The sequence below is a fragment of the Pithys albifrons genome, chromosome 13 (genome assembly GCF_047495875.1).
Source record: "Pithys albifrons albifrons isolate INPA30051 chromosome 13, PitAlb_v1, whole genome shotgun sequence".
Lineage (NCBI taxonomy): Eukaryota > Metazoa > Chordata > Aves > Passeriformes > Thamnophilidae > Pithys > Pithys albifrons.
Genome location: NC_092470.1, coordinates 21,813,784 through 21,835,684, shown reverse-complemented (window position 1 = coordinate 21,835,684; position 21,901 = coordinate 21,813,784). Strand labels below are relative to the sequence as shown.

General features: G+C 64.1%; 5 protein-coding genes and 1 long non-coding RNA gene across 9 annotated transcripts in view; 2 read left to right on the top strand and 4 right to left on the bottom strand.

Annotated features, from left to right (window-relative positions):
* VPS33B (VPS33B late endosome and lysosome associated) overlaps window positions 1–5,283 on the bottom strand; it is a 7,619-nt gene extending 2,336 nt beyond the window's left edge. The window contains exons 1-15 of one of the 2 annotated variants that reach the window (XM_071568256.1): window positions 5,155–5,283; window positions 4,959–5,039; window positions 4,828–4,889; window positions 4,635–4,684; window positions 3,711–3,778; window positions 3,449–3,494; window positions 3,026–3,120; window positions 2,564–2,668; window positions 2,173–2,269; window positions 1,950–2,027; window positions 1,589–1,662; window positions 830–916; window positions 663–753; window positions 372–446; window positions 37–101 (exon numbers count right to left, since the gene is read on the bottom strand). In XM_071568256.1, the coding sequence (XP_071424357.1) occupies window positions 37–101; window positions 372–446; window positions 663–753; window positions 830–916; window positions 1,589–1,662; window positions 1,950–2,027; window positions 2,173–2,269; window positions 2,564–2,668; window positions 3,026–3,120; window positions 3,449–3,494; window positions 3,711–3,778; window positions 4,635–4,684; window positions 4,828–4,889; window positions 4,959–5,039; window positions 5,155–5,250 (1,170 nt within the window). In that variant the 5' untranslated portion in view covers window positions 5,251–5,283. The remainder of the gene's footprint in view (window positions 1–36; window positions 102–371; window positions 447–662; window positions 754–829; window positions 917–1,588; window positions 1,663–1,949; window positions 2,028–2,172; window positions 2,270–2,563; window positions 2,669–3,025; window positions 3,121–3,448; window positions 3,495–3,710; window positions 3,779–4,634; window positions 4,685–4,827; window positions 4,890–4,958; window positions 5,040–5,154) is intronic. The other variant, XM_071568257.1, reaches the window with a different exon arrangement.
* Window positions 5,284–5,338: 55 nt separating this feature from the next.
* On the bottom strand, window positions 5,339–7,805 carry HDDC3 (HD domain containing 3). 3 transcript variants are annotated; one of them, XM_071568260.1, is made up of 5 exons: window positions 7,666–7,805; window positions 7,452–7,587; window positions 6,936–6,991; window positions 6,063–6,303; window positions 5,339–5,509 (listed from the first exon to the last, which is right to left on the bottom strand). In XM_071568260.1, the coding sequence occupies exons 1-5, from the start codon at window positions 7,780–7,782 to the stop codon at window positions 5,379–5,381; spliced, it is 681 nt and encodes a 226-aa protein (XP_071424361.1). In that variant the 5' UTR covers window positions 7,783–7,805; the 3' UTR covers window positions 5,339–5,378. The 3 variants fall into 3 exon arrangements, with proteins under 3 accessions (XP_071424361.1, XP_071424362.1, XP_071424360.1); XM_071568261.1 differs by having other exon boundaries at window positions 7,687–7,805; XM_071568259.1 differs by having other exon boundaries at window positions 7,452–7,805.
* Window positions 7,806–7,835: 30 nt separating this feature from the next.
* LOC139677880 (tubulin polyglutamylase TTLL13-like) lies at window positions 7,836–16,908 on the bottom strand. Its single transcript, XM_071568263.1, has 16 exons — window positions 16,661–16,908; window positions 16,243–16,283; window positions 15,167–15,285; window positions 14,560–14,690; window positions 14,040–14,196; window positions 13,693–13,836; window positions 13,037–13,122; window positions 12,702–12,927; window positions 12,077–12,261; window positions 11,335–11,523; window positions 10,753–10,894; window positions 10,256–10,435; window positions 9,615–9,966; window positions 8,781–8,988; window positions 8,181–8,291; window positions 7,836–8,111 (listed from the first exon to the last, which is right to left on the bottom strand). Exons 1-16 carry the CDS (start codon window positions 16,816–16,818, stop codon window positions 7,853–7,855), a joined length of 2,688 nt encoding a protein of 895 aa, XP_071424364.1. The 5' UTR covers window positions 16,819–16,908; the 3' UTR covers window positions 7,836–7,852.
* On the top strand, window positions 9,591–16,533 carry LOC139677881 (uncharacterized). The gene is made up of 3 exons (XR_011698935.1): window positions 9,591–12,277; window positions 12,590–12,821; window positions 13,696–16,533. It is a non-coding gene; the product is annotated as an uncharacterized lncRNA (long non-coding RNA).
* On the bottom strand, window positions 16,833–18,049 carry GDPGP1 (GDP-D-glucose phosphorylase 1). Its single transcript, XM_071568262.1, has one exon. It carries the CDS (start codon window positions 17,993–17,995, stop codon window positions 16,916–16,918), a length of 1,080 nt encoding a protein of 359 aa, XP_071424363.1. The 5' UTR covers window positions 17,996–18,049; the 3' UTR covers window positions 16,833–16,915.
* CIB1 (calcium and integrin binding 1) lies at window positions 18,025–21,038 on the top strand. The gene is made up of 7 exons (XM_071568258.1): window positions 18,025–18,134; window positions 18,279–18,313; window positions 18,744–18,846; window positions 19,208–19,361; window positions 19,603–19,721; window positions 19,794–19,882; window positions 20,167–21,038. The coding sequence occupies exons 1-7, from the start codon at window positions 18,084–18,086 to the stop codon at window positions 20,186–20,188; spliced, it is 573 nt and encodes a 190-aa protein (XP_071424359.1). The 5' UTR covers window positions 18,025–18,083; the 3' UTR covers window positions 20,189–21,038.
* The last annotated feature ends 863 nt before the right edge of the window (window positions 21,039–21,901 follow it).

Below are 21,901 nucleotides of genomic sequence, written 5' to 3'. Positions count from 1 at the left end.
GCAGAGCAGGCAGAGCAGGCAGTCCCATGGCCTCACCTGCCGGTCGATGTGCTCCTCGATGAAGCTGGTGCTCTCACGGATGTCGAAGCCCTCCAGCAGTGCTGCAGCAAGGGCACAGGCAGCATCATCACCAAGCTGGGATCCAAGCTTAGCTGCCCTCCCTGAGCCTTGGGAAACAGGGCCCCCACCCCATGCCCCATACAGAGAGTACCTGATCCTATTTAGGATCCCAAGACACACTGCACACAAAGGGACTGGGAGGACAGTAGCCATGCTGAGGACACCCAGGCAGGGGCCTGGGACGAGCAGAGCTGTGGGTCACTGGGATGGGGGTAGGGTAGGCACAGATGGGGGCAGCGAGCAGTACTCACAGTGTTCAGCCTTGATGGTCTCCTGGAAGTCCTGCTTTGTTTTCTTCTTCATGATGGACTCACAGGCACCAATATCTGTGAAACCAAGAGATGGAAGTTTTATAGGGGAATGGGCGCTGCAGGGAGGTTACCTCAGGCACTGGCACAAACCAATGGCCCCTGCTGCCCTGCCCACTGCTTGGGTCACCTACCCCTCCTGGGGACATACAGGGCCCTCCAGCCCACCCCTTCCCCCAGAACCTGGGCACCCATGGTACAGCCAAGAACCCCTCCCTCCTGTCCAGTTCCTACGCAGGCTCAGCAGGCGATGCTCCTGCTTCAGTCCCTTCAGCTCCTGGGACACAAAGTCCTTCATCTGCTTGATGTCCATGCCCCGGCGCCGCTGCAGAAGGGAGAGCCTCAGGGAGGGGGCCTGGCTGTGGGTGCCGCAGCTGTCCCGCCGCCTGGGCAACACTCACATCGTACTGTGTCTGCAGGTTCCGGGACTTCTGGCTCAGGAAGCCAAACACCCTGGAGAAGTGCTCGTTCCGAATCTGGCTGAACACCTGCAGAGGCATCACAGCTGTCAGGGCCCAGCCAGCTGCACCCCCGGAGCCACAGACCCCAGGGCAGGGCTTGCCAGCAGCCAGCAGGGTGGGGAGCGCCCAAACTCCTGGCCAGTGGTACTGCAGTAATATTACTGAAGTAATATTTTCATTATCAAACTGTCATAGAAAATTACTGACCTGAATTATGGCCAGGGTAGAAAATAACTACAAACCCTGTGATTCAACAGAAGTGTCTTTCGTGCTCCTTTCTATCCTTACCCTTTCATGTTCCTTTTCTCTCCCCGTGCTGCCACCTCAGCCTTTGGATTTTTGTTTGCTTTTCCTTTGTGGGCCTTAACCATTGAGTAAGTAATCGTGAACCTTGACAACGAACTTTGTTGTGCTGTTGTTTTTATATTAAACCTGTTTTTTCTGATACCTTTGCTGGTGATTCCTTAAGTGACCTCAAAACACTCACTAACGAAACAGCCCCTGCATGCAGGGACTGTGCCAACTTCAGAAGTGGAGCTGCACCTGCAGACCACGTTTCCCTGGTCTCTGTGCCCCAACCCATCCCAATTTGTGCTCAGGGGCCCAGGAGCCCCTGGCCACTCCTGCTCAAGCTTTAGGGGGAGCTCTGCCTCCTTTCCCCATGGGGACCCACTTCCCCTGAGGCTTATGAGGACTCACTTTGTCCTGGGAATTGAGCAGCACCTTAATACTCTTGTCAGAAGAGGTGACATCTGGCCCAAAATCGACACTGCCTGTGGGGAAAAGTTAAGAGTTGCTTTGTCCCAGCCACAGTGAAATCCCCACATGCACCAGCCCTGCAGCAAGAGGTGGTAGTGACAGGGGATGCAGCCCAGCCATCTGGTCAGTGAGGGCTGTCCTGTGGATGACCTCCAGCAGCAACTCACATCAGGACAGCCCTGCACATGACAATGCCAGGCACAAACCCCGTGGGCTCTGGCCAGGTGGGTACAGAGCCCTGTGCCACGCCCACCATGGGAGTGGAGCTCCTGCCACCCCATCGCTGTCGCTGGTCACCCACCACACTTGATACGGAAGGTGTCGTCCACCAGCCCCTCGTAGACCACCTGGGAGCACAGCGCTGTCACGTAGTCCACGTCTGCAGGGAGAGCCAGAGCCAGAGCCAGAGCCAGGCTGTCCTCCTGCTCCTCCCACCACCCACCCTCCCCCTGCCCCCTGGGGGAGCTGCTGCCCAAACTGCTCGCCCCTGGCTGCGTTTACCCACTGCCCTCTCCCCAGCCCACCTCTGTCCATGAGGAACACATGTCCAATCTCTGGCTTCCTGCCCTGTCCTTCACCCTCGCTCTCCTCCTCCAGGTCCTGCCACAGCTCGTGGCTCATCTGTGAAGGGCAGAGCGTGCCAGGGCGGGGCTGCAGCCAGGGCACAGCCAGGGAGTCCCACAGGGGACACTGAGGCCCGTGACAGGCACAAACGTTCCCCCTTCCAGGGCACACCCCAGTGAAGAGCAGCTGCCGCTCTCCTGCCTGCCCTGGGCACATGGGACCCCCCAACAACCTGCTGAGGCTCCCGAGCCATCCGAAGGAGGCACAGCAGTGCCACCTCTGTGGTGACTAAGCTGCCATGCAGCTGCTGGGGGCCCGGTCCCCGACAGGGACCTGTGGTGCCCGTCATACCTTGGCACAGCGGCCGATGCCATAGGCCTTCCCAAAAGGGCCGTACAGGGAGTTCAGCAACTGCAGAGCTCTGGCAACAGGGTTGATCCAGCGGTGATCCCCCTCCTGTGGGACCAGGGAGCGAGTGTGGGCAGCTGGTTGGGAATCACTGCCATGGCAGGGGACTGGGCTGAGGACAGGCTGCAGACAGAGAGGGCCCTGGGCTCGGTGCTTCCAGGAGGAACATGCACAGGAACATGCTGGGATGCTCCAAAGCTGCTGCAGAGGGAGCACAGAGGCCAGCACAGGGGAAGCAGCCACCCCTCCCAAAAGCCACCCCTGGGGAGCAGACAGAGCCTGTGGTGTAGGCTGAGAGGCCAAGCACGACGCCACACCTGCTCTCCAAACACTGCCTTTGTCCCCAGCCCCACTGAGACCCAGGGGACAGGAGGGGCTGCCACCCCCGTGTCCCACTGAACTGACCAGGAAGTAGTCACGGAAGAACTCGGGCAGCTCCATGCTGATGATGTCTTCATCCAGGGGCAGCAGGTAGAAGGACCATTCGTCACAGGTGACATCTAGGTTTGGGACAGGGGACAGTCACCCATCCCTGGGCACAAACAGCCCCAGGAATTGTGGCAGCCCCCAAACAGGGTGTGGGGAACCCCAGAGAGACAGGATGGGTGTCAGGACCCTTTCTCTTCCCTGAGGGCAGAGGAGACGAGCCACTGCTACGGTGGGCACACACCTGCCCACAGACTGGCAGCCAGTCCCGAGGCCCCCCATGTTCCCTGAGCATCCAGGGATCGCCATACTGGGATGCAACTGGGACCCTGAGGTGCCAGAGCTACCCCAAGCCAGCCCTTGGGGAAAGGAGGGCAGGGGCAGCACCACAGCTCCACTCACCACCAAAGACTCCTTCTTCCTCCAGCACCATCTCACAGGCATAGAACTGGAAAGGAAGGGGAGACCCTCAGGGCCAGGCAGGCTCTGAGTGGGGAAAGCTCTGGGGGGACCCAGCTCCTTCCCAGGCTCTGCAACATTCGATTTTAGTTTAATATTTCTGGGTTTGCAACAAAGAGCTTTCGGTGCCTACAGAAAAGGTGGAAAATGCAAATGCTGGGCCGGGACAGAGTGATGGGGGAATGGGCAGTGGGACCCCACTGACCTTCTGGGGACTGAAGATGATCTTGTACTTCCTGCTCCTCCCCGACATCTTGTCAGCATTGACAATATCTGTGGACACCCGGCACGGCCCCTGCACAGCTGCCCACCCTGGCACAGGCCCCCTTGGCCCGGGGTCCCAGCGCCGCGGGCACAGGGCTGGCCCAGAGCCTTCCCAGGGGTGCTCCAAGCTCCAGAGCAGTGGGACACCTGCCCCGGGGGGAGGACACCTGCCCCGGGGGGAGGACACCTGCCCCGGGGGGAGGACACCTGCCCCGGGGGGAGGGACACCTGCCCCGGCCGAGGGACACCTGCCCCGGGGGGAGGACACCTGCCCCAAGGGGAGGACACCTGCCCCGGGGGGAGGGACACCTGCCCCGGGGGGAGGGACACCTGCCCCGGGGGGGAGGGACACCTGCCCCGGGGGGGAGGGACACCTGCCCCGGCCGAGGGACACCTGCCCCAGGGGGAGGACACCTGCCCCAGGAGGGGAGGACACCTGCCCCGGCCGAGGGACACCTGCCCCGGGGGGAGAGGGACACCTGCCCCGGCTGAGGGACACCTGCCCCGGGGGGAGGGACACCTGCCCCGGGGGGAGAGGGACACCTGCCCCGGGGGGAGAGGGACACCTGCCCCGGGGGGAGAGGGACACCTGCCCCGGGGGGAGAGGGACACCTGCCCCGGGGGGGAGGGACACCTGCCCCAAAGGGAGGACACCTGCCCCGGCCGAGGGACACCTGCCCCGGGGGGAGGGACACCTGCCCCGGCTGAGGGACACCTGCCCCGGGGGGGAGGGACACCTGCCCCGGGGGGGAGGGACACCTGCCCCGGGGGGGAGGGACACCTGCCCCGGGGGGAGGGACACCTGCCCCGGCCGAGGGACACCTGCCCCGGGGGGAGGGACACCTGCCCCCGAGGCCTCGCTCACCCGCGATGAATCTCATCGTCCTGACCCGCGGCCGCACCAAGAAGCAGAACCTGCATCAGAGAGGGCAGCGAGGGGCTCCTCGTACCGGCGCTGCCCGCCCCGGACCCTCCCTCACCGCTGCGGGCCCACCCCGCGCTGTGCCGGCCCCGCCCGCTCCTGCCTGGCCGAGGGCCCGCCGGTGCCGGTCACTCACTGGTCGCTGGCGCCGGGGCCCGGCCGGGTCTCCACCTTGTACAGCTTGTCCACGTCGTGCTGCTGCGGGGACACGGCGCGGGCTCAGCGCGGGGGCACCGGCGGCCCCGCCCGCCCGGGCCCGCCGTGTACCTTCAGGATGGACACGTTGGCGATGCGGTCCAGGGGGCTCATCAGGTCGGCCTCGATGAACAGATCCTTCCTGCCGGGGAGCTGCGGGCAGGCCGGGCGCGGGTCGGCACCCACCGCCTGCCCGGGCCCCTCCCGAGCCCGCCGCCATCCCGAGCCCTCCCCGCCGCCGCATCCCTGCCCCGCGCCGCCCCCGGACCTGCTCCAGCAGGTACACGAGCTGGTCCCGCGCCAGCCGCTTCAGGATCGCGAAGTCGGGCGGCTCGGGGGCGTCGCGGCGCCCGGCGGCAGCCATGGCGGCGGCCGGCACGGCGCCCGGAACGCCCGAGCGCGGCCTCGGCGCGCCCGGAACCCCGCGGCGACGGACCGACGGACGCCATGGCAACGGCGGAGCTTCGCGCACGTTTATTGGCCGAGGGGCGGTCACGTGGCCACCCCGCGCTCCTCCAGCAGGCGCCGCAGCGCCCCCTCCAGGCCCGCGCTGGTCCCGCGCAGCGCCCCCGCCACGCGCGCCGCCCACCGGAAGTACTCCTGCACGCGCTCCGCCGACCACCCTGCGGCGACAGTACGTCACTTCCGGCCCGGACAGGCCCCGCCCCTCCCGCACACACCGCCCCGGTACCGGGACAGGGACACCCGCACACACCGGCCCCGGGACAGGGACAGGGACACCCACACACCGCCCCCGGGACAGGGACACACCCACACACCGCCCCGGTACCGGGACAGGGACACCCGCACACCGCCCCCGGGACAGGGACAGACCGCCCCGGTACCGGGACAGGGACACGCACACACCGGCCCCGGGACAGGGACAGGGACACGCACACACCGCCCCGGTACCGGGACAGGGACACACCCACACACCGCCCCGGTACCGGGACAGGGACAGGGACACCCACACACCGCCCCGGTACCGGGACAGGGACACGCACACACCGCCCCGGTACCGGGACAGGGACACCCGCACCCCGCCCCGGTACCGGGACACCCGCACACCGCCCCGGTACCGGGACACCCGCACACGCCGGTCCCAGCAGTGCCCGGGGCTCGCCCGGCCCCGGCACGCCCCGCGGTCCCGGAGCGGCGGGCCCGTCCCCGCCGTACCTCGCGGGGTGCAGCGGTTCAGGTCCCGCAGGTTGTGCAGTTTGTCCGCCAGCAGCACCAGCCGGGCGCGGGCGCTGCAGCTCCGGGCCCGCTCCACCTGCAGCCGCTTCCGCTCCTCCCGGGGCAGCGCCTTGTCGTCCGTCACCTCCTGCACCACCCGCCGCACCTCCGGCCCGAACCGCAGCTCGAGCTCCGAGAACGTCGTGTCCGTGTCCTCCACCGTGTCGTGCAGCAGGGCGGCCTGGGGACAGCGCGGGGTCCGGGCCGGGCACTGCCGCAGCGGGAGGGCCGGGCAGGGAACAGGGCAGGGAAAGGGCAGGGAAAAGGGCAGGGAAAAGGGCAGGGGAAAGGGCAGGGCAAAGGGCAGGGCAGGGAAAAGGGCAGGGCAGGGCAGGGAGAAGGGCAGGGCAGGGCAGGGAGAAGGGCAGGGAAAGGGCAGGGAAAAGGGCAGGGAAAGGGCAGGCCAAAGGGCAGGGAAAAGGGCAGGGCAGGGAAAAGGGCAGGGAAAGGGCAGGGCAAAGGGCAGGGCAGGGCAGGGCAAAGGGCAGGGAAAAGGGCAGGGCAGGGCGCAGGGCAGGGCAGGGCAGGGCGCAGGGCAGGGAAAAGGGCAGGGCAGGGCGCAGGGCAGGGCAGGGCAGGGCGCAGGGCAGGGCAGGGCAGGGCAGGGAAAAGGGCAGGGCAGGGCAGGGCAAAGGGCAGGGCAGGGCAGGGCAGGGCGCAGGGCAGGGCAGGGCAGGGCAAAGGGCAGGGCAGGGCGCAGGGCAGGGCAGGGCAGGGCAGGGAAAAGGGCAGGGCAAAGGGCAGGGCAGGGCAAAGGGCAGGGCAAAGGGCAGGGCAGGACAGGGTAGGGCAGGGCAGGGAGTGGAGCGTTACCTGCAGCACCACCACGTCTGTCACACCAGCCTCGTGCGCCAGAATCCTGGCGACGCCTGCGACGAGAGCGGAGCTGCGAGGGGGCACCGGGGAAGGGGCAGCTCTGGGCCACAGCAGCGGCTCCCGAGGTGGCACCCGGGCTGCACCTCACAGAGGGCACGGACGGGGCCCCGAGATCCACCCTGGGCAGGGGGAACCCCGCGGGCACGTCCTGCGGGCTGAATCCTTGGGCTGGGCAGGCAGGAAACTCCCGGGGCTTGGCCCTGCCCCACACCGTGGGTGGTGTCCCCAGGCCGGGCAAGCGGGACCGTGGGACGGGGTCCCCCAGCACATCCCACGGCACCGGCCGGTGCGCGGAACAGCGGGAGCGGAGCCCCCCCTGCAGAAGGGCTGGCCGGGGCAGGGCGGGAGGGACATGGGACAAGACAGGGGACACGGCTGTCTACAGGGGCCGGCGTGAGGAGCTCCCAGGGCAGGAGGGGCCCCGGGCATCCCCTGGCAGCGGGGGGTCCGCACCAATGGGGTGGTTGATGTAGGGGGTCCCTTCGGGGTCCTTCCGCCGCTGCTCCTTGTGCTTCCAGGCCGCGAACTCTGCCGCTTCCAGCAGCCGCGCCACGTCGGAGCCCATCCCGTCAGAGCCCATCCCCGCCGCCTCGGAGCCCATCGCGTCGGAGCCCATCCCCGCCACCTCGGAGCCCATCCCCGCCGCCTCGGAGCTCATCCCCGCCGCCTCGGAGCCCATCCCCGCCACCTCGGAGCCCATTCCCGCCACCTCGGAGCCCATCCCCGCCACCTCGGAGCTCATCCCCGCCGCCTCGGAGCCCATCCCCGCCACCTCGGAGCCCATCCCCGCCACCTCGGAGCCCGTGCCCGGCGCGGCGGAAGCGGCGCGAGCGGGAGGCGGGTCCCAACACCGTTTATTGCGCGCCGGGCCCCGGCCCGGGCCAGCCCCGCGGCACCCGGTACAGCAGCGTCCCGTCAGGGGCGCGCACCTCGCGCTCGGCCCCCGGTGCCGCCGCGGCTGCGGTCAGCGCTCGCCGGTCCTGCCGCAGGCGGCGGTCAGGCGAGGGGCAGCCACGGCTCCGCAGCACCCGCCGCACCACGTCCGTGCTGACGCCGAACCCCTGGGCCAGGCGCTCCAGCGGCCACTCCTCGGGCAGCTCCTGCCGCAGGAACCTGCGGGCACGGGCACGGTCACCGGGGCGGTCACCGGGCACGGCGCGGCCCGGCCGGCCCCGCGCTCACCGCAGCTGCTCCATCGCCTGCCAGGTCAGGACGCGCTCGGGCGCCCCGCGCGTCCCGCGCAGCTCCCGCCGCAGCCGCTCCATCCGCGCCACCGTCCGGCGCCGCCGCGCCCTGCGGGGACACACGTGAGCGCAGGCCCCGGTCCGCCCCGGCCCCGGTCCGGCCGCTCCGCACCTCTCCGCCTCCTCCAGCGCCGGGTCGGGCGGCTCCGGGTCCCCGGGCCACGCCGTCAGCGCCCGCCGCGGGGCCCCGGCGAGGAGCGCGGCCGCCCGCAGCCCAGCCCGCAGCAGCGCCGCCATGGCCGGCACCGGCACCGGCAGCGGGCGGGGCCTGCGGGGGCGGCCCCGGCGGGGTCCGGAGCGAGGTGGCCTCTGGAGGGCTCGCGTGCAGTCGTGGGGGTCGGGCACAAGCACCAGCCCTTGGCCCGGCAGAGGTGAAGCTGCCCGGACTGTGTGGCCAGAGCCGTGCGGGGTCCAGAGTCTGGTCAGGGGGCTCTGCAGCTGCCCCGGCGCTGGTGGGCGTGACCAGCCTCTCCAGCAGCCCCGTTTGTCCGGTGAGCACCCACAAGAGGAAGGCTGAGCGAGCCTTCGGCCACGTTACTTATGCCTTTCATGGGGCAAGTGTGTGACGCATGGACTCAGCGAGGCTTTGCCGTGGTGTGAGGCACGCGTGTGCTGCACACGAAGGATGGGCAGCTCCTGCACCACAGCGCAGCTGAAGGTGCCATCGTCTTCGGCCTCCCCCGGGCTGGCTGGGGACGCTGGGGGACAGATGCCTGCGTGGGATGGCGACGGGCTGCCAGCATCACCTGGAACAACACAGACACAAGTGGGTCTGTCTGCAGACCAGGCATCTCTGTGGGTCTGCAGCCCCCACTGCCCTCCCCAGTGGGGCTTGACCCTGGCAGCTCCCCCTCTGTCCCTGCTGCCCTGGCCTATAAAGGCTGCAAAGTGGATGGATGCGGTGCTGGGGAGCAGAGGAGGGCTGGGTGAGGGTGGGGGGGTGGTAGTGAGGGCGGGGAGCAGCGTGGACAGGGAGCAGCTGTGGTGGGTGCGAGGCCTGGGGGTCATGCTGTGTCACTGTGTCCCCACCATGTCCCCTCTGTCTCCCCTGCAACTCACACACCCCTTTGACTGCCCCGTCTGCTGCACTTCCAACCCCCTCGCTCCCGTACTTCTGGGTTTCTCACGCTCCCTCCTGCCCACGCCTCAATCCTTGGTCCTGGGAAACCACCCACATTCTTCCCAGCTCCTGCGAGTGGGATAGTGATGGCCTCAGGCAGAAGCTTCCAGCAGTCACCAGTGCCCTGAACAGAGCGCAGTGGTCCCTCCCCAGTGTCCCAGCACCCTTGGCACTCTGAGCTCTATCCAGCCCACCTGCTCCTCCCACCCTAGCAAGGCCAGGAGTATCCACAGGAAGGTGATGTGTACTCACAGCCTTCAGCCTGGGTTCTGGCACCAGGCAGCTGCTGTTCTCTCAGCAGCAGCCCCTCGGGGTGGGTGCAGGGCTGGGTGACTGCTGCCCGTGCTGCCCGGCCCCGCAGATAGCCCCTGCCCAGCACCCTGTGGCCCTCGTGCCGTGTGTGGTACAGGACGCTCCGGCCTTGAATGCAGAGAGTGTCCACACTGTCGGCGTCTGAGCCCAGGATGTCTGGCGGCAGGGCCTCGGCTCTGGAGCTGTGTATGACCCAGTGTCCTGAGGCTTGGGCTGGGCGTCCCAGGAGTGAGATGACCATCATTAAATCATGGCTGTCCTGGTCTCCAGGGGCATCCCAGGGAAACTGCAGCTGGAAGGAGGGAAGGAAAGTGGCCATGGCTTAGCTCTGGAGGCCTTGGCTGGAGAAGGGAAGAAAGTCTTTAGGCATGTACAGGTGCTCACTAAAGCATCCCCCTGCACACTGTCCCCAGGTACAGCCCCACAGCCATCCCAGACTCACACTGCCCCGGGAGCATGTCAGCTGATCCACCTGCAGCAGACCCGGGACCCACATCCTGGCCCAGATGCTCAGTGCCTGATTCACTCTTCCTCATCCTCCTGCCCTGACTGTGTGGAGCGGATCACAGCAACCCCATTACCTGGCCCTGGAGGGTGCAGGATCCCTGGCTGTTGGCCGTGGGGAGCAGCCGGGAGAGCTGATCAGCGATGCCCAGGTCTCGGATCAGCTTCTCACGCAGCAGCAGAGCATTCACTCTCCTCTTCTCCTCGTGTTCCACGATGTCCCGGGGCTGCATGGAGTCGTACTGCACATGCTGCACCTTGGCAGAGAAACACCTGAGCTACAGCACAGCTGAAGCTGGGATAATGCACAGGCAAGACAATGTCGCAGGCTGCTCCAACTCTGGGGAGAGTTACAGACTTGGGGTAGGATGGAGATCCTGGTGGGAGTCACAGCAGGAAGCGACAACACTGGGGCTTGCAAATACTGCCCAACACAAGCTGTCGACTTTCTGGACTTCATACAGGGAGCCAGACCTAGAATTTCTGCTTTGTGGGAGCATCTATGCCCCAGCATGGCTTCCAGAGCCATGTCACTGCCATGGAGAGTCCATGGACAATGCTGCCCCTGAGGTACCTTTCTATCCCATGTCTTGGTGCTTCTGTGGGAAAGGTGGGTTGTAGAAGCTGTGCTTTTATTCTGCATCCTCTCTGTTTTCTTCTTCCTGGTGGCAGCTTCCAGCTTTTCATTTTTCAGGCGAATCTCCTCCAGCTGCTGCCTGCCACAGAACAGCAGAGTCAGTCACTGACTCCGTCAAAGACACAATAGCAAAAGACATTTCTTGCAGGCCAACGTTCTGTATCAACAGCCCATATGAGAAGTCTGCCAAGAGAGGGGCCAGGAATGCTCGTAAAGAGACTTTTAAAAAAGAGAAATGGGCTTAGATTAGGCTATGCCTGCCAGAAGGGAGTGGGACATTTGGGACATGGTTTTTCCAGTGTTCAAAAGTCAATGGAGCACTGCCCTTGCCTCTCGAGGGTCCATACAAAAGGAGCTGCTTTGCTGTGGTGCCACAGCACGTGCATGTTCCTTCCCTTCCCCTTCGGTTCTCCCCACTTGCTTACACCTCCAAGCAGCAGAATGGCTCCCCAGAAGGGCTAAACAGCGAGTGGTCTCCATGCACCCCATGAGGAGAGGGTTTCTACAGGAGCAGCGTACCTGGCATGCTCCTCTCGTGCCTTGGATGCTGCCGTTTCCTGAAAGAGGGACCTGCCCTGGTGGAAGAATGGCTCATATTTCTCTGTCCCAGGTGCTGGGTAGATGCGCCGGAAGCCTCCCAGGTGCTCGTTCTCGTAGGTCTCGGCCTGAGCCAGCCAGGCAGCCTGGGTGCTCTCCTGGGCCCGGTGCCTGCAGCCGGAGGGACAATGGGGAGCTGCAGAAGGAAGCTCTGGGGCCGGCTGAGCACAGGACTGACATGCTCGGTGTTTCCCAGCGTTATCCCAGGATTCCTTATGGAAACAGCAGCTGGAGGCAGCTCCCAGTTTGCCTGCAAGGAGCAGGCTCCCTAAATACTGGCCCTGTGAAAGGAGATGCAGATAGACGAGGGGGAAACCCTCAGCCCTGGAAAGGAACCCTGCTCTGGAGAAGGGCTGTTCCAGCTCCCTGAGGCAGGGCTGCAGTCTCTCCTGTGAGCATCCTGCCAGCCCAGGGACACTGGCACTGCCTGTCCCCACTGAGGGGTGCGACAACAGATGCAGCTCAATGGGGATGTCTCTGTCAGAGCCCAGAGCACGAGCTGTCACAGATCTGGTACCCAGAGAGAAGCCCCTAGCTCTTCCTTCCAGGATGCAGATGGCTTGGGAGAGCTCAGAGGCTGCCCAGTGCCATGAGCTCTGGGAGCTTTCATCTGTCAGCCCTGATGTTATCCTGCTTTGCCATGTCCTGGGGTGAACAGCAATACCTGGACTCACGGAGAGCCTGGTTGGCCTGGAGGAGCCGCTCCTTCACCCGCCGCTTGTCTTCCTCCAGCACTTTCCTTCTGTCGCAGGCATGCACATTGATCAGGTGGAAGGTATCACACAGAAGAGCATCCTTCACCTCATGGTCTAGCTGAGAGTCCGTGTTGAAGCTGGGAGAGTGGTTCACCTGCCAAGACAAGCAGGTAACCTAACCTGGCACTCGAGCTCCCAGCCTATGGCCCTGGCCACCCTCCACACTGTCCATGGATGCTCTTCCCTGTATCAGTGACAGGAAGCAGGAGGACACATGCTGTGCTCTGTCCTGTAGCCCACCTGTGCTACAGGTCACCTGGATTCCACCCCACAGGGTACAGGCAGGAGGCAGCAGTCATGAATTCAGGGTGCTCTTACAGGATAAGGGATCCTAAGGTTTGGGAAATTCCCTACTGTTAAGAGGATGTGCAGGGAACTGTCTCTCTTGGATCCTGCTCACAGTAGGGTGCTTGGCTTCACAGGCTGGTTAATTCTGTCAGTGAGGTGGCCCTTCTGAATCAAACAAGTCCTGCTCATCCCAACCTCCTTGTCCTGGAGCCTCTCTCAGATTTTGGTTGTCCACTCCTTCCTCACCTCCAGCAGCCACGGCTTCAGCCTTCTGTCCAGCAAAATGTCAAAGCCCAGGATCTCGAAGCAGGCACAGCCAGCGGTGTGGTTGGGGAAGCAGCTCTGGTAGTGGTGCTTCACCACAGGGTAAGCTGAAATCAGTGTCTTTATGATAATGTCATCAATATCTGCCCAGAGCTTTGTTGTGTCGTAGCTGTGCTCTGCCATCCAGGCATTCAGGGTGGACAGCTTCCTGCATGGGGGACAGGAAATGGTAAGGTCTGAGCTGTGCCACCCCAGGAAAGGTGAGGTAAACCAGTGTCCCTAGACAGTGTTCCTGTGGTGCCTGGATGTGCCAGTACCTCTTGCTGCCCATTGTGTCATCCTGGACGAAGTTCTCATTATGCTTGTTGATCGCATAATTGGTCAGATGCATGCAGATGTCACCCTGGCAGGGAACCAAGAGAGACATTCATTCACACTGAACCACAGAGTGAGGACAGAAACAGCCCCACCAAATACTCCCAGGTCCTTCTTTTCCATCTGAAGCATAAGCAGAGCAGGAATGGTGTGGAATTGAACATGCTTGCTCACTGGGGCCAGAAGCAGGAGGTGCTCGCCAGAGGCACCAGTGAGGGGCAGGGGGATCTGGCCTGCAAGTTTTCAACACCTGATGGGGTGAGACCTCAAGAAACCAGATCTGAATCTATTGTTGATCCAGTTTTGAACACGAGCTTGGAAACCTTCCAAAGTTCCTTCCATGCAAAACAACTTCATGATTCTGTGGTAATGCCAATTAATGGCTGAAACGTGGGGCTAGATCTACTTCAGACCCTTCTGAAATACCTCCTGTGAGGAGGAGGAGGGGTGGGTACAGAGGGAGAACAGGGAAGCAGTAAGCTGGGACCCCTGAAGCCTTCAGCCCCTGCCTTTTCAAGGCCTGGAATGCCCCTAGGACAAGTTAGGGATTGACACCTGTAGATACTATGTGAAGTTTTTTGAAACTTGCTTTTTTTACCAGGTTTCTGCTGCTGCGATTGATGTACCTCATGGTGGCAAACCGGGCCAGGCCCTCCTTGTAAACAAAAACCCTCAGGGGATCACAGGATGTGACCAGCACATAGATGCGCATGTCAAACTTGAAGCCATCGATGAGGAAGGGCTGTGAGGAAAGTCAGGAGCAAGAGTGAAGTCAGGAACTCCTCCATCTGCCTGTGCTGCTCCTTGGCAGCAGAGGAGAGGGTCAGGCTTTGGCTGTGCCCCTGCTGTGCCACAGCTGTCTCTGGCAGACCAGGAGAGATGTGGGACGCTGGCAGAACGAGGAGGCTGGAATCCTTCCCTGGTGTTCTGGGACTGTCTGAGTACCTCAGAGATGTACTGCTGACAGATCACGCGCTCCCCATGCTTGATCTCCTCCGGGTGGTGGGTTAGGAAGATTCCTCTTCCCTGGCAGCTGTTGTCAGGCTTGCAGATGAACGTTCTGGTTTTACTCATGGATCTGTAGGCCTGGAAATCTCCATAGCTGTACAAGGAAGAGGTGATGATCACCAGCTGCAAAAAACAGCCTCTGAACTCTAAGAGCGAGATACTGAAACCATGGCACTGTGGGCCAGTACAAATCAAATGTTCACAGGGGAGGAATAGAATCCCTATTTCTGATCTACAAGAGTCACAAGTTGGTCCCTGTGTGACCTGACTCAGCTCTCCCTGTCCCACATTTCTCTTGTGCACACCTCGACCTATACTGGGAGGTCCATGGCAGAGGTCACCATGGAACATGCTGGAGCCAGTAAGATTTGGGCTCTGGTGCCCAGAGAGAGCAGGTGAGGAGGCTCCCCCTGCCCGTGCTCCTCTGAGCCCCGTGGTGCTGCCCCACGCCACTCACTCGGCCGGCAGGCACCATGTGCGGGGGAAGATGTTGTACTCCGTGGGGAAGAGCCGGAGCATGCGGTTCAGGTTTCGAGCCAGCAGGTCCTTACGGCAGAGCTCAATCATGCCTGGGAAGTGGTTGATTTTCTGAAAGAGGGGCAGAAGACCCCAGATCACCAGAGGCCCTGCAGGGATGGATCCTCCTGGCCCCGTTAAGAACCCGCCACTGAGCAGGAAGCAGCTGCCTTGAACTGCTGCTGAGGGGCAAGACTGCATTACAGCCGCTTTATCTGAGCTTCACCAGTGATTTATCTGCCTGTTCCATCTCAGCCCTGGAGCTCTCCCTGCCCAGAGCACCACAGGAGCCATTTGTCATCGCGGCTTATTTGTTTCACAGCACATTACAGGGCTGGCAGTGCTCCCGCTCCTGCCATGACTGCTCTGAGTGCTGCTGAGGCCCTGACTGCAGACATGGCACAAGGAAAGGCAGCTGATCCCAGGCCCTGGAGCCGAGGCAGTGCTTTGGATGCCTCTGCTCTGCTCTGCCAGATGCTGTTCTATCCACACAGTGCCCGTATTCCCTCCTCCCTGAGCAATTCCCGCTGGACAGCCATTGTGTTTACCTGGAACCGCTTCATTTCCATGAGACGCTCCAGAGAGACTGAGCTGTCTGTCCAGTACACCGTCCACTCCTCGTTTTCTCTCACCTCTTTCAGCCCACAGTGCTGTGCCGCCCGCCGCACTGTGCCAAGGCAAGAAGTGACAGGGGACAGCCAGGGGAGCCACAGGGACTGACAAACCCCAAAACAGCCAGGGACAGAATGTGGAACAAACTTCTCTGGGCTGCAGTTCTCCTCTCAGAAGTATAAGGCGTTGGCAGGACACTTTGGGATGTGTCAGGAGCAGCAGCTTTTACCTGGCACAACCCCCCAGGCTCTGGCTGCAGCTGTTCTGGGTACTCTCAGCCTTGTAGTGCCCAGGGCCCCTCACTCAACAGCAGGGTTGAACCTGCCATGAGGCTCATACTTCACAAGAGCAAGTCTCAGGAAGCCATGAGTTTAATCTCCAGAATCAAAGGTCTTTTGGCAGTAGAAGAAATCTCTGGGGCTAAAGGTCTGCTGGGATGTTTCATGTTAGTGCCAGGTCTGAATTTGGCCCTCACAGGGCTGGGGAAGTGATGGAGGTCTCTGCACACAAAGACCCCTTAGCAAAGTGGCTTAGTAACACCCCTCAAGGGCTTGTTCTTTTAAGATCCAGCTTGTGGCAGGAAAGAAAAGCAGGAGAGAGGACCAGCTTTTCAGAGTCATCGGGGATGGATGGCACAGGGAGAAGTTCCAAATATGGATCCTGACTGTTCCACCATCAACTTTACCTTAAAGTTGAGAGCCCTCAGGTCCTGTTCCCAAGCCCAGGTACCACCTTGCACCCTACCTGACTGAACCCTTCTCGCTCACCTTAGCAGACACCTGGCAAACACAGGTGTCGAGGGGACATGCAAGGTCTATGCTGCTGCAGCACATTTCAAACCAGGGAAACCTCAGTCTGAAGTGTGGCAAACTCCCCACTAACACAGTGGCCCAGTCAGTGGGCACTAATAAACAAAACAGTGGGAATTGAGTGCCAACAGTGCTGCTGGCTGAGCAGGCACCTGCACAGCCTGCAGGGACCCCACAGAGACCCTGCACCCCCTTGCACTTACCGCTTTCATACTTGCAGCTGCTCAGGTTGATGGAGGGGACACTGGAATTGAGAGAGATGAGAAAACAGGGGCTCAGCGAGACGCTGAGCACGGATGGAGCAGGCACACAGCCCTGACCCCTCTCAGACACAGCACAGCAGGCCGGCCTGGCCGAGCCAGCCCGGGCTCGGGACAGCCCTGCAGACACGGGGCAGAGGGGGGCCCGGCACGGGGCTGTGCCTGTGTGAGTCACACGGGGCATCGCTGGGGCAGTTTGGGAGGAACTGTTTATTTTGGGTCAGTGGGTCCCGGACAGGCTCCCGGGGCTGGGCACTGCTCGCGGGGAGCAGCGGGGCCGGACTGGACCGGGGCCGGGCACGAGTGGGGCGGCCGAAGGGCTTCCCCAGGCCCCGCCGCGGGTCTGCGGCCCCGCACTCGCCTGCGCTTCCTCCGTGGTTCCAGAGAGTCCGGGGGGGCTGCGGCGGCGGCCGCTTCCCCGCCCGGGGGGGTTTCCGGGGCAGCTCCCGAGGTCGGGCCCCCTTCGCCGCCGCCTCCCGCCGCCTCCATCGCGCCGCTCCCGGGGCCGCCGGTTCCCATGGCGACACGGCCATAGCGGCGCGGGCGCGGCGGCCCGAGCGGCCCTGAGCGCACGTGGCTGCCCGTTCCGCCCAGTCCCGCGCCGGTCGCGCCGCCCTCAGCTCTGCAGCAGCCGCGCCAGGTCCCCGCCGAGGCGCAGCAGTTCGGGCTCGGGCAGCAGGTGCTGGCGGATGGCGCTCAGGGCCTGCGCCTCGGTGATGTCCCGGTACAGCGGCGCGATGGGCAGCGGCAGCAGCCCCGCCAGCTCGCACAGCGCCACGGCGAAGGGCTCGCCCAGCTTGGGGCCGAAGCGCGGCGGGCGCGCCCACAGCAGCACCCGCAGCCCGCGGTCGCTGCCGGCCCCGGGCCCCGCCGGCGGGTCGCCCCGCGTGGCCAGCACGTTGCAGGCCAGCCCCGCGCCGCCCAGGTGCTCCGCCGCCCGGCACACGTCCCGCGACAGCGGCTCCAGCGCCGCGGGGCCGGCGGCGAAGAAGAGGAAGGCCGGGGCCGGTCCGGCGCGGAGCAGCCCCAGGCTCGGCCCCAGCGGCTCGGCCGGGGCCTCTTCCAGCGGCAGCGGGCGGCGCAGGTAGAGCCCGTGCAGGTGCAGGTGGTTCACCGAGGCGCCGCCGCCCAGCCCGTTGAAGCCCACGCAGAATCCCGGGTGGGCGCTGAGCAGCGCGGCCTCCAGCGCCCCGCGCAGCACCTCGGCCGTCAGCGCCTGCGGCAGCCGCCGCGCCGGCTCGGGCAGCAGCAGGACGTGGCCTCGCTCCAGCGGGCTGGCGTTGATGGCCACGAGCAGCGGGGCGGGCGGCGGCCCCGGGCCCCCGGCGCGGCGCAGGCGGAGCAGCAGCTCGGCGGGGCGCAGGCGGGTGAAGTTGAAGGCGCCGGGATCGAAGGGGTCCCGGAGGCTGCGGACGGGCTGCGGCGGGCGGCGCTCGGCGCTTCGCTGCTCGTTCAGCTGCGCGACGAGGCCCACGGGGCCGGGCAGGACGCGGGTGGGCAGCGGCCCGAGCCGGTACCGGAACAGTCCCCGCTCCATACGGTCGCTCCAGCCCGCCAGCAGCGCCCGGTCGAAGCGGGAGGGTGCGGAATCCGCTTCGTCCCAGCCGGCTGCCTGCAGCACGAAATCCTCCTCGCCGTACACGAACTCCTCGGGGCTCGGCTCGCCCGGCTCTCCGCCCGCCGCCGTGTCCGCCATGGCCGGGGCGGGCTCGGGGGCCGCCGGGCGGAGCCGGGGCGGGGCGTTCCGCGGCAGCGGGGCATGGACGGGCGGCGGAAGCGGCGCCATGGGCGGCTCGGCCAGTCTGCTGCCGCGGGACGTGCTGGGCGAGTACCAGGTACCGGCGCGCCCCCCGGGGCAGAGAGCGGGGCGGCGTGGCCCCGGGGCAGGAGGTGCCCAGCGGCCAAGGCACCCGCGGCTGGGTTGCCCTTGGTCAAGCCCTGGCCACGGTTCCCGGCGCTGACCCTCGCTCTTCCCGCAGGAGCTGACGTTCCTGAGCAAGCAGGAGATCCTGCTGTAAGTACCGTCCGTGGGGCGGGATGTGGGCGCAGCCCCCCGTGCCCCCCGCACTCCCGGGGCCTCAGCTTCTGCCGGGAGCACGGAGGGCCCGGCCCGGCCTCGCCCCGAGGCTCCCGTTCGGCCGTGACGTTCAGCCGAGCCTGGGAGTGCCGGTGCCGCGCCCTGACAGCAGGATGTCACAGGGCAAGGTCCGCGGGTGCTGCCGGTGTTGGGGCCGGTGACCCTAACCCTAACCCGGCTGTGCTCCCTCGGAGGCCCGGCCCTCGGAGCGGCAGCGGCCGGGCCGGCTCCTGTCCCTGGTGCCGGGAGCAGCTGAACCCCCCGGGCTGACACGCACCCGCCGGGCCCTGGAACACCGCTGGTACCCAGAGGGGCTGCTGCCGTCCCGCTCGCACCACAGAGCCGCTCTTGTTCTTTCCCCTTCAAGTGCCTACAAGAGGTTCAGTGAACTGCTGCCAAAGGAGGAGAGGGAGAATGCCTGCTCCAGGCGGGTTCCCAAGAACCACATCCTGACGCTGCCTGAGCTGCGGGTATGGTGTCTGGCACACACTGGATGTTGCTGCTCCCGGGGTGGGGGCGTGTTTGGGCAGGGCCCTGATTTAACCACCGTGCCAATGCTCTGCCCTCAGCTGTGCCAACAAACAGCTTCCTCATCCCTACTGAGCCACCGAGGATCCTGGGGATCCCTGCTGTGCCAGGGAGGATCCCAGGGATCCCTGCTGCGCAGGGCTGCATCTCGGGAGGCACAGGACAGGCTTGGCTGTGCTGTGGGTGTCGGACCCATGGCAGAGTGGGGCACCTGCTCACCTGCTGGAGCAGCAGCCATGGCCGGTGTGGGCCTGAGGGAGCCAGCCCAGCCCAGCCCTGCCTGAGCCATTCCTGTGTCCACAGGCAAACCCCTTCCAGCACCGGATCTGCCACGTGTTCTCTACCTCGGAGGCCGGGGATGACAGCATGTCCTTTGAAGACTTCCTCGACATGCTGAGTGTCTTCAGTGACTCTGCCACCTCCGACATCAAATCCCACTATGCCTTCCGCATCTTTGGTAGGGTCAGGATCTGCTGCCATCTCCTGGGATCCCTACACCTCAGGGAAGAGGGGATGGGGGGATGAATCCATGTTCAGGAGGGCTGGCAGTGCCCATGGACTGTCCATGGGGATGGTGGCTTTGGAACTCCCTGTGGAAACGGCTGTTTTGGCACAGTGACGTGCACAGAGCTGTGCAGTGCTTGTGAGCGTCTGATGTTATGTGGCCCTGCCAAAACGTTTCTTTCCTCTTTCCACAGACTTTGACGACGATGGGACTCTGGACAAGAAGGACCTGGAGCAACTGGTGAACTGCCTGACGGGGCAGGGCGAGGAGTCCCGGCTGAGCAGCACAGAGATGGAGCAGCTCATCCAAAACGTGAGTCCTTCGGGCAGGGCACGGCCCCCACATGGCCCCAGACACAGAGCTCACCACTCCCCTTTCCCTCAGATCCTGGAGGAGTCTGATATCGACAAGGACGGCACCATCAACCTCTCTGAGTTCCAGCATGTTGTCTCTCGCTCCCCAGACTTTGCCAGGTGCGGTGGTGTCCAGCAGCACAGCTGGTTCTGGGGCTGGTCTAGGGGTCCATTGCCCCAGTTGCTGGGCTGGGACAGAGCTTGTGGTGACAGGAGGGCAGGGCTGCCCTGTGCCAGGTCTGACATAATGGCAGGGGGAGCTGCATTCCATGCTGGCTCAGCGTCTCAGGCTGGCCCTGCAGAGCCTCTCCCACATGGGAACGCTAGTCCCTGCAGCCCTGGGCGCTCGCAAACACTTTGTGTGACCCAGCAAGGAGGTGCAGAACCTGTTGTCTCTCTTGCAGCTCCTTCAAGATCATCCTGTGAGCACTGTGGCTCTCTGGCACCACTCCTCCAGTTCCTCCAGCACTCCTCTGGCTCCTACAGCTCTTTGTGGGCTCAGCCATTTCTTCTTTCAGGGAGCACAGGCTTGGTCCCTCACCCGCCCAGCCATGCCACAGTGCTTTGGGCAGGAGCCCTCCTGCTCCCCTCTCGGGTGTCTGGCAGTGGGGGTCCCTGGGAATCTGCCTCTTCTGCAGCCCCTCTGCTTTCCCAGTACCAGAGTTTGACTCCTTATGCAGTCCAAGGGCAGCTCTGCAAGTGGGGGAGGCAGAGCTGCTTGTGCCTGGGGCCTCTCTGTGCCAGCATGGCCCCTCTCTGCCCTCAGGACCAAGTCCCTAAGGACGAATCCCAAGTGGTGCCTTGCAGCAGCAGGCAGAGAGCTGCCTCCCCCTCCAGCCTCTTCTCAGCTTCCCCATCTTCCTGGGAGCCTCCCTGCTGCCACATGGATCCATTTCTCTGAGCAATAACCCAAACATGGATCCTCTGAGCAATAACCAATTTGTGGATCAGTTTTTCCTGAGCAATAACCCAAATGGGGGTCCTTTCTCTGAGCAATAACCCAAGTGTCACTGTACACGTATCAACCCACAGCAGAGCTGTCCTCCCACGGCTGCACAGGACACACAGGGCACATTCCTTCCCCACTGGCACAGCCCACGGGTCCACAGCTTGGGCTCCCCTGTGCTGCCTCAGCACTGACCATGCTTGAAGCCTGTTCTCCCTTTCCCTCTCTGCCCCTCCTCTGGCTCCAGCCCAGCAGCTGCTTGGCTGCCCTGGCCTCTTCCTCCCCTGGCTGCTGTGAGGACACAAATAAAGGGCTCCGGTTTCACCCTCACTCTTTGCTGCCTTTGTCTGACTGTGGGATGGGTGCCACGAGGGTGCTGGGGACATGGGCTCCTGCCAGGCCCCTCTGCCTGTGTGCCAGCTGCCGCTCTGGGACAGGTCCCACATTCTGCTCGGTGACAGCCCTTTCTATGGGCCACCTCCCTCCCTTCCTCTCTCCCTCCTTCACACTGGGATTGTTCTGAGCAGCACAAAGATCTTGATGCTGTTCAGAAGCACCAAGGGAAATGCAGGTTGGGCGAGTGGTACCTTTGCTGTGGGCAGTGCTGGGGCCCTTTGTGCCTCTTCAGCCATTGGCTCTGCCCTGACTCGTAGCCAGTGGCCCCACCGGCCTGGTGTGGGGCTTGGGCCTTGGTCTGTCTGGCCTTGTGTAGCCCCCGTGCTGGGGCAGAGTGGGTGACGACTCTTGGGGCACTGGTGTGACTGTTTCTCACACACTGGCTCCTGCTGCTGGTGCTGCTGGCCCTTCCAGCTCGATGCCCTGTGGTGCTGATGGTATCTGTCCGCCAAGGTCTGTGCCCCTTCGGCCCCAGGGCCGTGTCTGCTGGCACTGCACCAGCCAACGCCTCCGGTGGCTTTTTTGATGTCCCAGAACAGGCTGGGCAGGAAATTCAGTGTGTGGGTCCAGCTGGGAGCGAGGCAGTGCTGGTCCCTGGCAGGGATCCTGCCTCGACACGCCAGCTCTGTGCAGCACTTGCTGCTTCCCTCAGGCCCATCCTGGTGCTGCTGGTGCTTCCCAGGCACGAGGGTGTGCCGTGCAGCACTGGTACTCAGCCACCATGGAGTCAGGTCCTGCCGGCTGCTTCAGGGTCTGCCCACAGCCAGGTTGGACACGGACAAAGACCTGCTGCTCTC